This window comes from Toxorhynchites rutilus, chromosome 2 (assembly GCF_029784135.1).
Source record: "Toxorhynchites rutilus septentrionalis strain SRP chromosome 2, ASM2978413v1, whole genome shotgun sequence".
Lineage (NCBI taxonomy): Eukaryota > Metazoa > Arthropoda > Insecta > Diptera > Culicidae > Toxorhynchites > Toxorhynchites rutilus.
Window position 1 is genome coordinate 331,437,435 of NC_073745.1, and position 16,201 is coordinate 331,453,635.

The window sequence follows — 16,201 nt, forward strand, 5'->3', positions numbered from 1 at the left end:
ATACCTGGGTGTATATTTTGATTCTAAATGTACCTGGGGGAGACACATTGCGTATTTGAAACAGAAATGCCAGCAAAGAATCAATTTTCTCCAAACAATAACCGGAACATGGTGGGGCGCCCATCCAGGAGACCTCATTCAGTTGTACAAAACAACGATATTGTCAGTGTTAGAATATGGCAGTTTTTGCTTCCGATCAGCTGCCAGGATTCATATTCTCAAGCTGGAGAGGATACAATATCGTTGCTTGCGTATAGCCATGGGGTGTTTGCATTCGACACATACGATGAGTCTCGAAGTTTTGGCAGGAGTACCCCCGCTTACTCTTCGGTTCACAGAATTATCCTACAGATTTCTCATCCGTTGCAAGATCATGAATCCATTGGTGATTGATAATTTCGAAAATCTACTCCAACTGACTCCTCAGTCAAGTTTTATGTCTTTATACCATGAGTACCTTACCCACGACGTGCACCCTTCACCAGGCATCTCCAACCAAGTTTGCTTCCCATACTTTTGCAATTCCTCTGTCATTTTTGATCTGTCCATGCGACAAAAAATCCATGGAATACCAGATCATCTACGCTCCGATTACATTCCGAAGATATTTTCGGCAGAATATGGGAAAGTTAGATCTGATAAAATGTTCTTTACTGACGGTTCATGCATAAACGGGTCCACTGGCTTCGGCATCTTCAATGAAAATTCCAGTGCCTCTTTCAAACTCAAAGATCCTTGTTCCGTGTATGTCGCAGAAATGGGTGCGATATACTATGCTCTAGGGATCATTGAAACACTGCCCATCGACCATTATTTTATTTTTTCAGACAGTCTCAGCTCAATAGAGGCAATCCGCTCAATGAAGGTTGATAAACGCTCATCTTATTTCCTAACAAGAATAAGACATCTATTGAGTGTTTTGGTCGAAAAATTATTCAAGATTACCTTAGCATGGGTTCCCTCTCATTGCTCGATTCCGGGGAATGAGAAAGCGGACTCGCTAGCTAAGGTGGGCGCTTCAGAAGGCACACTTTTTGAAAGGCAAATTGCCTATAATGAATTTTTTCACATTCCTCGTCAGGACACACTCGTTAGTTGGCAGCGCATGTGGAGTGAAGATGAGTTCGGTCGTTGGTTACACACGATTATCCCTAAGGTCTCGACGAGTGCATGGTTCAAGGGATTGAATGTAGGTCGTGATTTCATTCGCGTGATATCTCGGCTTATGTCCAATCACTACAACCTAAACGCGCATCTCTATCGCATTGGGCTCGCAGCAAACAATCTTTGTGATTGTGGCGATGGCTACCACGACATCGAGCATGTTGTCTGGTCGTGTATCCGGTTCCATGCTGCTCGCTCTCAGCTCTCTAGAGCACTGAGAGCACAAGGCAGAAAATCGGATATCCCCGTCCGGGATATCTTAGGTAGCCGGGATCCTGATCTTCTGCTTCATCTATACCTGTTCCTCAGAAACGCCGATGTCAACGTTTAATGATGTTTCCTTCGTTGTGTCCCCGTTTCATATCCCTCCTATCCGATCGATAAACTTTTACATAGTCGCGGCAATACATACACACACTCTTTACAGATGCACGGGCCGAAGGTTGTGCAGTCCACTGATCATTCAACAAGAGCCAAAGGTTGTACCGCTCATGACAACTCTACACGAACTGATGATTGCGCCGGCTAGTGACCATTCTATCCTGGATTCCTCGAGTCGAGAAAGACGCACCACGCTAGATATGGGGTACAGACTAGGGAGCGTTGCTGATTAATGGTCAGCTGCATCCCAATAGGAAGTAGCCCGTGTCGGGCACACGTATAGAGCATCGAAGACTGCAACATACTAATTATGAGAACACTTGTAATACTAACCTCGAGCCAACCGCGAGTAATCGGTTACATATTACTAACATAGTTGTAAGACAAAAATTGTCAAAATATTGGACTCCCGGCCCCGTCAGGCTAACGCCACATGTGCCTTAATAAAAAATATATTTTGGAAAAAAAAAAAATAAATAAATCACTTTCTGATATGAGCCTCTTCTTCAGAGCTAATACAAAAACTCCGAGGTCTGCCACAATCCGACGCTTCGAGACTCTCTCCCGAAGCCTCTGTCGGGCCATTCGAGCATTTTTGGAGTGCATTTCTTCAAATCAGTTTTCTTCTTGTGGGTCCCGTTAAAAATTTTGTTCAAAACATTTTATAATTTTTTTTCAGAACGAAACGCTAGTGCGAACGTTTACCCCTCGGCCACTGCGCACCTTTGCCCCACAAGCAATTTTTGAACTAATCGAATTTTTAAAAAAAGCTCTTGAACTTTTTCACAAAAACGAATACGCACTATCATGTACTATAGAATGAAGGTTTTTTGACAGTGTAGCTTCGGGCTTTCCGCGCGTTATTTGAGGTAAGTAAATCGTCATCTCCAAAACTGAAAAAAATTGATCAAAACATCGTAAAACTCTTTTTACCTCATAACTTTATGTCACTTTCATGAAATGTATCTTGTTTATATGTGTGAGCTGCTGGCGTAATAATGTATCAAACGAATACACTGTTGTCGAATTTTTATGCTCGTTTGCTTCAAAAAGGCCAATGCGCACTATTGTCCCGCGCTACTCTATAGTAGATGCACTTTGAGTATTTCTTCAATTTTCATTTCCAAGCCTATTGAGAATGGCGTGAAAAACAGAAAAACTACGTTATTAACACTTTGACTGCCACGTCAGTCACCGGTGACTGACACCGAGTTTCCGCTCAGGCTGCGTCAGTCACCGATAACTGACAGTATAACATTTATTTTTTCATTTTATTTTATTTCATTTTGGAGTGAGGGATGATAATAAAGGTAAAGGTAACTAATATATGCATATAAGCTAATAAGCATTCCCTCTCGTACAAAAATACCTTCCACTACGATAAGAAAAGATGGTCCTAATGCGTTCTAAAATTTACGTAGAGTCGTTATAAAACCGTGGCACTCAACGTGTCAACCATAGTGCTTATAGTGAACCATATAAGGATTCCGAAAAATTACCTCATTTTCTAACTTGGTACCCCATACAATATTTTCTATAGTCCTGGTGCAAAGGTTTGGGGGCACTTTCCATATATTAGGTTGTCAAAAAAGTCCTGCGGTATTTCCGCGAGGTGTCGTTGTAAGCGCGTAGTTCTAGTTGTATTCATTGTATCGAGTCATACTATAGCTTGTTGGGAAGGTATTTTTGCGCGCTATAATATAGTCCTTGACAGTGTTTTGTTTGGTTAAGTCGTTCGTGAGTTATAGTGTCGCAAATATGGAGCAAAATAAAGAGAAAATCGGATATATTTTACAGTACTACTAAAGTCTTGTCCAGTTAGAATCCGTACGCGTTGCACATTTTACAGCGGCACAGTCAGTGGCCGCTGCAAGAAAGTTTTTACAGCGGTTTGTTTACAAATGTTTCCTCTTCTGGTGGTAAAAGTTTCAAATTTTTTCGTGCCGTAAGTCCGGAGTTATTCCACATGGAAGACAGAAGAAGAAAATTAATCTTGCACACCCACGTTGACAATCCAACGTGGTCGGGTGCGAAGATCGCGAAACAGTTGGATATCGCTAAAACTACCGTATGTGATGTGCTCAGACGATTCCGCGAGCGGAACAGCGTGGACCGGGCGGTTCAAAAGAAGCGTCGAAGCGGAACCTACGATCGTCAGCTGAATTGGAAGGTGTTGAGAACCGTCAGAGCAAACCCTGGACTGTCCGAACATGATATCGCTCAGAAATACGGTGCCGCTCGTAGTACCGTTCGACGAATCATTCACCGAGCTGGACTTCATTCCTACAAAGCAATCAAGCAACCAAATAGGACGATGAAGCAGAGTCTAGTGACGAAAACTCGCGCTCGTAAGTTGTATTATCAGGTACTAACGAAGTACCATGGATGCCTGCTCCAGGATGACGAAACTTATGTAAAAATGGACTTCGGCCAACTTCCGGGACAAAAATTTTATCTTTCCACGGCACGAGGCGATGTCCCCGCCAAATTCAAGTTCATGTTCATGGACAAATTTGCCAAGAAGATGATGATCTGGCAGGGTATATGCACCTGTGGTGCGAAGACGCCGGTTTTCATCACTACAAAGACCATGGATTCGAAATTGTACAAGGAAGAGTGCCTGAAGGAGCGTGTGTTGCCTTTCATAAAGGCACACAATGGTCCCGTTAAGTTTTGGCCTGACTTAGCGAGTTGCCACTATAGCCGGGAGGTTCTCCAGTGGTACCGCGACAACGGGGTGGATTTTATCGAGAAGGAGTTCAACCCACCAAACTGCCCCCAATTCCGCCCAATTGAAAAATATTGGGCGATTATGAAGCGGAAGCTAAAGAAGACCGGAAAAATGGCTCGGGACGCTGCAGGGATGACCAGATTCTGGAAAAAACTGGCCACAGAGGTCGACACTGCCGCTGTGCAACGTTTGATGGGAGGAATCACCAGAAAAGTGAGAAGTTTCATCAGAAATGAAGAAAAATAATTTTAAGGACATTTTTTTGTAAAAGTGCAAGAATATATCTTTCTTTTGGTTGATCACTCTTTTTTGTATGTCATTCTATCTCCGAGATATAAATGATTTCTTCCGTACGGATTCTAACTGGACAAGACTTTATGACAAAGGCAAAAATGCATCTCAAGCTGCCAATAAAATTTGTGCAGTTTATGGACCCGATACAGTTTCCATTTCCACCGCACAATGATGGTTTCAACGTTTTCGTTCTGGTGTAGAGGTCGTCGAAGATGCGCCACGCTCCGGAAGGCCTGTCGTCGAAAATTGCGACAAAATCACTGAATTAGCCGAGAAAGACCGGCATAGTAGCAGCCGTAGCATCGGCCAAGAGCTGGGGATAAGTCATCAAACCGTTATTAACCATTTGAAGAAGCTTGGATTCACAAAGAAGCTCGATGTATGGGTGCCACACACGTTGACGCAAAAACACATCTTTGACCGTATCGACGCATGTGAATCGCTGCTGAATCGCAACAAAATCGACCCGTTTCTGATGCGGATGGTGACTGGCGATGAAAAGTGGGTCACTTACGACAACGTGAAGCGCAAACGGTCGTGGTCGAAGCCCGCTGAAGCGGCTCAGACGGTGGCCAAGCCCTCATTAACGGCCAGGAAGGTTCTGCTGTGTGTTTGGTGGGATTGTCAAGGAATAATCTATTATGAGCTGCTTCCCTATGGCCAAACGCTCAATTCGGACCTGTACTGCCAACAACTGGACCGCTTGAAGGTAGCACTCATGAAGAAGAGGCCATCTTTGATAAACAGAGGCCACATAGTCTTCCATCAGGACAACGCCAGGCCACACACTTCTTTGGTGACGCGCCAGAAGCTCCGGGAGCTCGGATGGGAGGTTCTTTTGCATCCGCCGTATAGTCCGGACCTTGCACCAAGTGACTACCACTACCACCGAACGAGCTAGGTAGTCAGAAGTTAGCCACAAAAGAGGCCTGTGAAAATTGGCTATCCGAGTTTTTTGCCAATAAGGAAGCGAGCTTCTATAACAGGGGTATTATGAAGTTGGCATCTCGTTGGGAACAAGTCATCGAACAAAACAGCGCATATTTGACTTAAAACAGATGATTGTAACTAATTTTATGAACAAATGAAAATTCAAAAAAAATACCGCAGGACTTTTTTGACAGCCTAATATTTCAGGAAAATAAAAAAATTGTAATGGGTTGTATCTAGGACACGACCGCAGTTTTCGACGTAGAACTACGGAATTGTATTATTCGATCCACTTGTTTATCACTTCGGATACTATTTTAGAATGCATCGAAATTTTTGTAATATCTTTTTAGCTATTGGATTTTTATCACTTCAGTAGACTCGAAAGAGTCGAGTAGAGTCGAAAGCTATCAGCACTTCTCGTTTATTTGGTTCAACTCGCATCAGACTCTCTTCTTCACACTCAGATATCGATCACAAACTATGAACTCTTTTGCTCCTATATTCCGCTTAAGATGTAATCGAACCCCACAACATGCAACAGTAAGGTTACCCTGCTGGAATTTAAAAGCATACTTTTGTGAAATATACTTTTATCTAAATAAATGCAGTAAATATCTATATTCCAAATACTGGATACTCTTCCATATCCGCACTAGCACAAAAAATTCTCGGCTGCTGCTTTTCTTTGTCGTAGCACACCTCGATACAGAGGGCTTCCTCTCCTTGTATCGAGCTGTGTGTGTATGTGTGTGGAATCAGCATTAGGCATGAATGATATCCGCTCGTTGTGTTATGCTAGCTCACTCGCATCTGTGTTTTCATTCTATTCTATTTTTGGTTTCCACCTCTAGCCTTGAGAAAGGCCGTTGTGGAAAGAAACTATATTCCATACTCCTACTTCATCCGCCATACAAATGAAACACTCATTTCTGCATTAATGGAGAATTGTTCAAGAAAATGGAACCAAATTAGGCATATCGAGGTTTTAGGGTGCAATAAATGTTTCTATGGTGGTTAGACTCTCCACCTCCCTCTCTAAGAGGGAGCTGCCATACAAATGTAACACAAATTTCAGAATTACTCGAGAATTAATCAAGCAAACGAAACCAATTTTGGCATGTGGAGGTTTTAGGATGCTATAAATATTTCTATGGTGGTTGGACACTCCTCCCGCTCTCTAAGAGTGGGCTGTCATACAAATGAAACACAAATTTCTGCATAACTCGAAAGCTAATCAAGCACAGTTTGGGATGTGAGGGTTTCTGACACCCCTCCCTCCTCTGGAATGGAGAGGGGGTCCATAAAAATATTACACACATTTGAACCAAAAATATTCCAGCCAAGCATGACAATTGAAAATTTTCGGAAAACTCTGAAGGAAAAATGGAAAGTTCGGAAAAACCAATTCCCATATGTTCTACAATTACATAGTGACAAGTGCTGTTAGTCCATTTGATGTTTGCGCTAGCGAAATTGATCTTTGTTCGAATTGGAAATGGATTGTAATGTGATGAAACGCACTCCTATACCTTCTTCTATCTATACAAAAAAAAGGATCGCCGGATGTGTTGATAAGAGCAGAATTCGAGGAAGGAATTGTCCGTTTTAGGGCTGTCTTTATTCTATCATATTTTCTCTATGAAACATTTATCTCATGTAACGGAGAAACATGTTATTTACAAGTGGTTGAAAAATCTTGAACGAGAATTGTGTCTGAAAATAATCTGATATTATAATGATGAGTTTTGTTAGAAATACTAGGAATTTTTTAGTAAAAAGAAAATTCAACGGAGACGAATAGAAGATCAATCAATGAACAGTTCTGCGATTGGACCCATGCACTTGCTCATAGTAAGAAAACGTGAATGTTTGAAGGTATTGATAACAAAAAACAAATTTTTGGCGAGACGAAGTTTGCCGGGTCAGCTAGTGTTTTATATTTTTTTCTCGATACACAATAGTAAGATGCACTTTTAGCCTGTTCTTTTTCAAAGTTTTAACTCTAAGCTATCGACATAGCGTGAAATCAACGAAAAAATACGTTCTTCACCATAGATCCTATGGTGAACCACATAGGAATTAAAAAAATGTCCAAAATTTCTTATTTGTTACCCTATACAATATTTTTCAAAAACTGGTGATTTGGTTTGGGACAATTTCTACTTCATTACCCAGCCAGGCTCTTTAAAAAACATTTTGAAAATTTTGCCTTCGTTTTTCTCGAGATGAATGGTTTGTTACTTAGGACCTTTCAAAATTTTCTCGAGAATTGTACCCTGATTATGATAATTTCGAATAAAATTGAGCATCCCAAGCGAACGTAATCTATAGAAAGCTCTCAGCGACATTGTCGTCCTGCTTATCCATACAGCATCCCTTAGTCTCTTTCATAAAGAGCAATATCACACAAAACAATCAGATCGCTCGCTCCCTTTTTCGTATTCAGAACAGCTGACTATCCACAGAACGTAAGGAATGTTATTGTTAGAAAAATGAAATTGAGTTCGCGTTTTGTGTAGGATTTTGAAAGTACATACATAAATTCATTATTAAAACGTGTTGTCCTAAAAATCGATTGGGCGTGAATTATTGTGGTAATCGTCCAGCGAGTAGGCTAGTGCCCATGAGCGGGTTCGAGATCTTACTGTGTATTCGGAGAAACTTACGTTGTACCGAGAGGAAACTTTATTGAAAAGTAATTTGGAGGTTTTATTTTCTAAAGAGTTTTAGGTGACCCTAAGATTTTACCGTTCCTTAGGTGAAACCGCTGATGTACGGACCCTATATCAACAACAAAATTTACCTTATAATCCGAAAAACGAAAAATTTTCATCCGTCCGTCAAATCGGTACACTAGAAACACATTAAGGAAACATGACCATCTGCCTAATCATAAATAAGCCAGATCATTGCTGCATATGCACTGAACGGGATACTCCTGCAGCTATGGTGGAATGCCAAGAGTGCGATCGTCAATTCCACTTATCATGTGTGAAATCGTTGCGTTGTGTTTCTATCAAGTGTGCCGAAATCGAAGCAAAGATGCGGCTACTATCTATTGGGAACATCTCAAATCTGATGTGTTGTGGGCGCTGTAGCGACGCTTGTCCTCCGTTACGGGGGGAGACACTCCCCGACGTTCCCTTCATGTTCTCCGGCGTTGACTACTTCGGGCCTTTCGAAGCTATCGCAGATTCGACAACAGAAGCGAAAATGGGGTTCGTGATATTCACATGCGTATCTACGAGAGCTGTTCATCTTGAGTTGGCGGAAGAGCTGTCCGAAGATTCCTTCTTAGACTGTCTTCGAAGCTTCCGAAAGTGCAGAGGGAAAATAATGCACTTATACAGCGACAATGGGAAGAGCTTCCTTGATAAAAACACGGAAATGACATTTTTCATCCAATTTCTTAACGAAATAATGCAACGAAACAACAAATCATCTACGCATGTTCAATGGACTTTCAACTCTCCCACGATAGCACACAACGAAGGAGCGTGGGAAAGGTTCATGGAGACCATCAAATCGTCTCTTAAGAGTATGCTCAATTCGCTTGCCCCTAGAAAGCCAAATGTGAAATTCTTGAAACCACTCCTAATCCAAGCGGAATTCATCATAAACTCAAGACCCTTAACGCATATTCCAGTCATGCAGCCAGAAGATGAGATCCGAACACCATTGCATGCTTTGAAACATCATAACAGAGGATATGCGTCATTGGGCACACTGGATACCCTCGAGGAACAATGGAAAACTGTTGTTGCGCATGCGTTGCGACACTTTTGGGACCGCTGGAGAACGACTTACATACCGACACTGGCGAAACGGCACAAATTGACGAACGATGTGACACCGATAAAATGTGACGACATTGTCATAACGATGGACCGCAGTCCGTCTGGACGATGGCTGAGGGGTCGCGTAATCGAAATCCATACTACGCATGGTGGGCAGAGCGCTTTCGTCTCGATAAAAAATAGTGATGGAGTTGTCAAAGTTCCGATGGCGGAAGTCGCAGTACTGGAGGTGGAAGATTGGAACTTCGTCGATCATACCCTGACAGATACGCCGGAGATCATTGACCGAGCTTTGTCTGCTAGTCAAGTCATACAAGCGGGGGAAGCCATAAATGAAATACCAACAGTTATTGAACACGATCTTATATTTACGGACATACGGAGAACATGTGATAGCAACAGAAATGTGAAGGATGCGGCAAACCAATTAGAGCTATGCCATTCGCCAAACATGAGAGAATTGTGAGATTTCATAAATGTTATTTATTATTTGATTTGTTTGTATTTTTAAAATAAAATGACTATTTAATATTAGCTCAAAAAACAGTATCATAAAACTTTGTCACCAAATTGTACCATATTTTCCCGAAAATACGACAGACTTCTTTCCCCCTATTTCGAACGTTTTGCCCATTTAATGTTCGAAGGGCAAACAGCTCGAACGGAATGCGAAAACAATACGAACGGAATATAGTAAAGCATCGAATCCCGCACGCTTAAGCGCTTACGAATATAACTTCAACTACTAAAAAGTATTGACATATCATAGCATAAAAAATTAGCGTTCCTATAGAATTAGAAGGCTTTCATCTAAGTCATAAATCACAGAATTCCACAAAATCTTGTTATATTTGTTCAAAATTTGAAATTTCTTTCGTCGTGTCGTGATTTTAAATCCGGATACTTTTGCTTTTGAATCCGGACACTTGTTTTCTTTGTAATTTCATGAGAGAAATTATTTGTTAATTCTTGTAGAACTTATTAACGGGTGCGTCATGAGTAGCGGGACTAAATGGAAACACATTTGGTACAAATTTTTTTTAATTAATTCAATTATTTATTGTATTTTCACAAGATGACCCCACTACAAGATGGCGCCATATATACGTTATGGCAGCTCCCGCCACCATCAGAACAACACCACCGGGCGAAGCCACCGTGCCCGACACCAATATTGATGACGTACGCAAGGCCAACGCACCACGCTAGAAACCAATGCACCCAGCAACAGGCGCACCACCGAGAACCAAAACAATCAACACACATTATTGATGACCAACGCAGAATGATCGACCGACCTTTGGACCAACGATCGACGACCAGAAAACGCTGACGCCGCTGATCGGTTAAACAAAACCGATCACCCGTGAAATAATTAGTTAGTCTTAAGTTAGTGCCTACTTGTATCACATCAAAAGAAGAATAAAGTGTTTTTTTATACCCAACCGAGTGTTTGGTACTTAATTGGCGCAGTCTACGGAACTGTGGAAGTGGTGATAAGTGATTGAACAAAAAGTGCCTTTTACCAGAAAAGGAAGTGAAGTGAAAAAACCTACACGGACCACCACGCTACCCAACTCGAGCGAAGTTCATCGGGAACAATTGGATCTCCGGCGAAAAGGCCGCTGGTGAGCGCACATCACACAGCTTGCGGGATACAAAGCGAGAGAAGGACCCACAGGAACCTACAGGAACGGCACAACTGAAGACTCCAGGAGGATGTACTATATCCTACTGTAAGTGACATTTTTTTACAATTATTAAAAGTGAAAATCAACCGCAGCATCGATTGAGGATTATAAATTCGCGACAATGGAAATCAACAAACTGATAAGTCTAATGACCCTCACTCGTTTTATCGACGGTTTAGGGGAACAACTTTCAATGTTTGTGAGAAGCTATAGGCCAGACACTTTAGAAGAGGCTTATAATACAACGCTTCAATATTCAAATGCTGCATATCGGCAAAAATTCGATAAACAACCGAATAGTCAGATAGCAAGCACGAGCAAAAGCAAATGGAATGACCAACCATTCGCAAATAAACAACAACCGGCATCCATTCAGAGACAACCCCAACAGAACTATCCGGGTCAGTCCAAACCCAGTTCTGGGAAATTTAAGAATACCAAACGAACATACGACGATGACGTTACAATGAAAACGCATCAATCCAAAATGCAAATAAACAATCATGAGCCGAAAGAGCAAGAGCAAGGGTACAGTGAACCTGAACTTGACCCCGCAACAGACGACTCTGAATACGAACACGACGATTTGCCCGACGAGCTAAATTTTCAGCTGGGAGCAAACGTAAATCGAAAAACGTGATGAACAACAATTTCATACCATACCTAACGGTGATAACTACGAAAGGAGAAATGAAATTTTTAATTGACACGGGTGCCAATAAAAATTACATTTCACCAGAACATGTCATTATCGATAATTGTAAGGATGAAAATGGAGTTAAGGTTACGAACGTTAATGGGACCCACGAAATCAACAAATCTGCTTCTTTAGATGTCTTCCAAATCAAGAAGAAATTGAAATTTTTTGTATTCAAATTTCATGAGTTCTTTGATGGACTCATAGGATATGAATCCTTGAGAGATTTAAATGCACAACTAAACATCAGAAGCAACATCCTGAAGGTTGGAAGAAAGGAATTCAAACTCAAGAAAAAATTTCCAACTAACGGTGCAATACATCTGAACGAACAGGAATTCCAATTCACAAAGATCACGACGAGAAAGGACGGAGATTTCGTTATAGCTGACGAAATGAACCTGGGCGAGTTTTCAATACTTCCAGGAGTGTACCATAGCTCCAACAGGGAAGCCTACATCGCAGCTCGTAATCACACAAAATCCGCAATTGAAATCAACCTTTCGGAACTCAAAACTGACAATGAAGAATTTGATATTTCAGAGCAACCAATTAAGAATTTTGAAAAATCTCAATATGTAATCTCGGACGATTCTTTGAATGATAAAGAGAGAATCGAACTCGACAAAATTTTAAGAAAAAATCCGACAATAATTTACTCGGAAAACCAAGCATTATCCTTCACGCACCGAATTAAACCTGAGCAGGAAATTAATGCAAATTCCCAACAGAATGCCGATAATGAACAGTCCGATTCCATGACAGTACATTCAGCAGATACGAGTAATGACTACTATATCTGGTGTACAGAAAAACCGATAAACCTTTTCAAAACGCAAATTATTTTTAAAATCTCCAATCTGGACATTGTAGCGTACGAGCAAATTTTTCCGAAGTACCATCGACACACAATTTCTAAACCGATATACACGGAAGAAGACATTCTACAAATTTTTAAAGACCTTCTAAACCCGAATGGTATAACCTGCATAAAAGTTCCACTGCAGATCATTCAATTGATTCAGGAAACATACAAAAAATATTTTTCAGACAACCGCACTTACAAAGTTTTCATTTCAGATACCCTATTGGAAGACATAAGGTTGGATCAAGAGCAAGACGACATCATCAGAATAACGCATGAATATGCTCATAGAGGAACTAAAGAAAACAAGAAACAAATTCTTCAGAAATATTTCTTTCCGGAACTCGATCGAAAACTCAAAATTCATATAAACAATTGTGATACCTGCAAAAAAAGTAAATACAATAGGCACCCACCTAAATTGATAAGGAAAAGTATGTTCGGAGAAGTGCCGTTCGAACGAGTTCACATAGACGTATTTTTTATGAAGGGACAAAAGTGGTTGACCATAGTCGATTCATTTTCCAAATTCGCAAACGCGATTCCTTTAGAATCACGAACCATAGTAGATATCAAGAAAGCGATAACTGAACATATTCGTTTGTTCGGTAGACCAAAGACTATAGTCAGCGACCAGGAACCATCATTTATTTCAATAGACTTCACAGGATTTCTCAACGAGTTGGGCATTGAAATTCACCATGCGAGTAACTCCAACGCAAACGGCATCGTGGAACGGTTCCACTCAACATTGATAGAGCTGTTCAGAACAATGCAATCAAAACTCAAAAACCTCTCCTTGAATGATCAAATTAACGTCTTAACAGATATTTATAACACTACTTTCCATTCAGCCGTAAATAACAAACCTCGAGACATAGTCTTTAATATTCAAAACACGACTAACACTCAAGAAATAACAGAAAAGTTCAATAATTTACAATCAGCCGTGAAATCGGAACTCCTAAAAAGGAAACAAAACTATGAAGAGAAAAATTCTAATAACGAAAAGCCTAAGCAACTAGAACCAGGGGAAGTGAAATATATCAAAATAAGTCAAAGGCAAACCAAAGATAAGGATCCCTACAAATTATCAACTATTAAGGAAAATAATGAACTTACTTTCAGAGATACTTATAATATAAAAATACATAAAAATCGAATTAAGAATTAATAACCAGATACGAACGACTCACTATAACTCAATCATTTCAGATTAACATCTTTGGCAACTGCAACTGTATACAACGACGTTTCAACGAAAAATGGACTTCTCACGATTAAAACGGACACAGTTAGGATTAGAACAGGATTCGAGCGGATAATGCACAAAGTCAATTTAGAAGAACTCAAACAAAATATCAATTTCATAGAAAATCTTGCCAACGGCCTAAACATGTCAGATCACATAGGACAAACTTTATATCTTAAGCTCAGAAAAGTTCACGAAAAATTACTCGGATTTTACCCAAAACGCCACAAGAGAGGACTCATCAATGCACTAGGCAGTACAATCAAATTTATAGCTGGTAACCCAGACCAAGAAGACCTAGACCTCATCAACCAAAATCTAGAAATACTAGAACACAATAGCAACAGCATCATAGACAATCAAATGAAACAAATTAAAATTAATAATGTACTACAAGTAACTGTGAACAAGGTTTCAAAAACTTTAAAAACAATCAAGGAGCAAAATAACGCTAATGACAAAGCCTTTAGAAACGATCTAGAGCTAATAAATCTGATTTTTAATGTTGATATCCTCATGAAAATTTTAGAAGATTTAGAAGAACAAATCACCTTTGCAAAAAACAATTATCTGAACAAAAATATCATTAGCCTAACCGAGAAGGAATTCATCTGGAAAACACTTAAAAACCAACAACTCACTCTAAATTTTGAAGATGAAATTTATAAATTCGTTCAAGCACTTGTATCTTTACAAAACGATCACATAATTATAATTGTAAAAATTCCTGTAATTGATCCCAACAAATACACCCTGATGCAGCTTGAACCTGTGAACATCAACGGGACCCGAATCGACACAGACATCCGCTTCGTGGCAAACCACCAACAGACGTTCTATGAACAAAAAGAAAGGTGCTTCATCTGCGTGAATGATTATCCAATAACCGACGAATGCGTACTCAATATATTACTTCTTATATTTTCTGCACCCCATTTTGAATTTTCGGGAACAATGTTGATGACTCGTACTTTCTCGTGATTGAATAAATCGTTTATATTTCTCAATATGTGCTCTGTTCGTCTCGAGGACAAATGTATGTGATCCTTTATATGTTGGATATGTTTGTCCTGATGTTCCTCCCGTTATATCAATTTTTATAAAATATCATGACACAAACACAATTACCAAAAGAGGCAAAAAAAAAAAAACGGATTATCTAGTCCATACAATGCGAACTCAATGGCAATGGTTCTCGTATCGAACGCCTCGTTCCACTCACAATGGACCGAATGACACGTGTACAACATTAGAAGTAGTTGTTTGCCTTTGAATCGCGTTTTACCTTTTTGTAGAGATAGCAATAGCTACACTACGGTGTGACATCAAGTCGGAAAAAGCGTTCACTAGCGAAGGATGAAACGAAAATTTACTCACAAGTCACGAAACATCCTTCGATTGAATGGGGTAGCTACCTCTGATTCCGGTGCTGATGTTTGTTGATAGCTCTCGAGGAAATGAAAGATTGCAAAGAAATCAATATACACAGAGCGCATTGACGAGTAAGAAGGTCATCTTATCTGTTTGTGTCTATTTTTTTTTCTCTGAAATCAATTCCGTGTCATTGCACAATTGGCTCCGTTGTTTCAATATGGCGCATACTCGAATGGTAGCAACATTTTGCATCCAATAACCGACGAATGCGTACTCAATATATTAATTAACCGAAAAGCTAAATGCTCTATGCACAAACAACCAGAACAGCCAATCATAAAAGAAATCAGTACTGGTACCATACTTATCGATACTCACAAAGCAGTTCACATCATGGACTCATGCGGAGACTCACGAATCGTATCAACACCCACTATTATCGAAACAGGTAACTGCACAGTTACAGTGCAAAACCTCACATTCAAAGGCAGTCCAAAATCCTTAGAAAAACACGAATATCTCACTCCAATATTCGGAAAGGAGATAGAGATAACCAAACATAAAACGGAAATCGAGGAGGTACACCAATTGAACCTCATCAATCTAGAAGAAATTCGGAAGCTCAAACTCCATATTACGGGTTCTCAAACACTCGGAGGAATAGCTTTTGTCTCCATAATTCTATTATCACTATTCTTGTTCTGCAGATATAAAATCCAATTCAGAAGCCAACTACAACGAACCCAGAAGGAAGATATTGTTACCTTACGGATCAAGAATAACCAACATGGCATCAGCTCTCCGGAAGATAACCACGGAGAACCAATAACCTCGATTCCGGAAAATAGACCAATTCGATTCATCGACACCCTTTTCTCAACATCTGGATTTGTGCCCGACAAACAACGAAACAAATCAACCGAGGACGCTTGAGTCTTAGGGGGGAGGCGTTATGGCAGCTCCCGCCACCATCAGAACAACACCACCGGGCGAAGCCACCGTGCCCGACACCAATATTGATG

At 40.3% G+C, this 16,201-nt stretch overlaps 2 protein-coding genes across 2 annotated transcripts in view; one reads left to right on the plus strand and one right to left on the minus strand.

Moving 5' to 3' along the window:
* The window catches only part of LOC129770635 (calcium uniporter protein, mitochondrial), a 480,509-nt gene that overhangs the window by 45,041 nt on the left and 419,267 nt on the right, over window positions 1-16,201 (minus strand). The window lies entirely within an intron of this gene.
* On the plus strand, window positions 7,909-9,817 carry LOC129770634 (uncharacterized). The gene is made up of 2 exons (XM_055773592.1): window positions 7,909-8,198; window positions 8,262-9,817. The coding sequence occupies exon 2, from the start codon at window positions 8,378-8,380 to the stop codon at window positions 9,764-9,766; it is 1,389 nt and encodes a 462-aa protein (XP_055629567.1). The 5' UTR covers window positions 7,909-8,198; window positions 8,262-8,377; the 3' UTR covers window positions 9,767-9,817.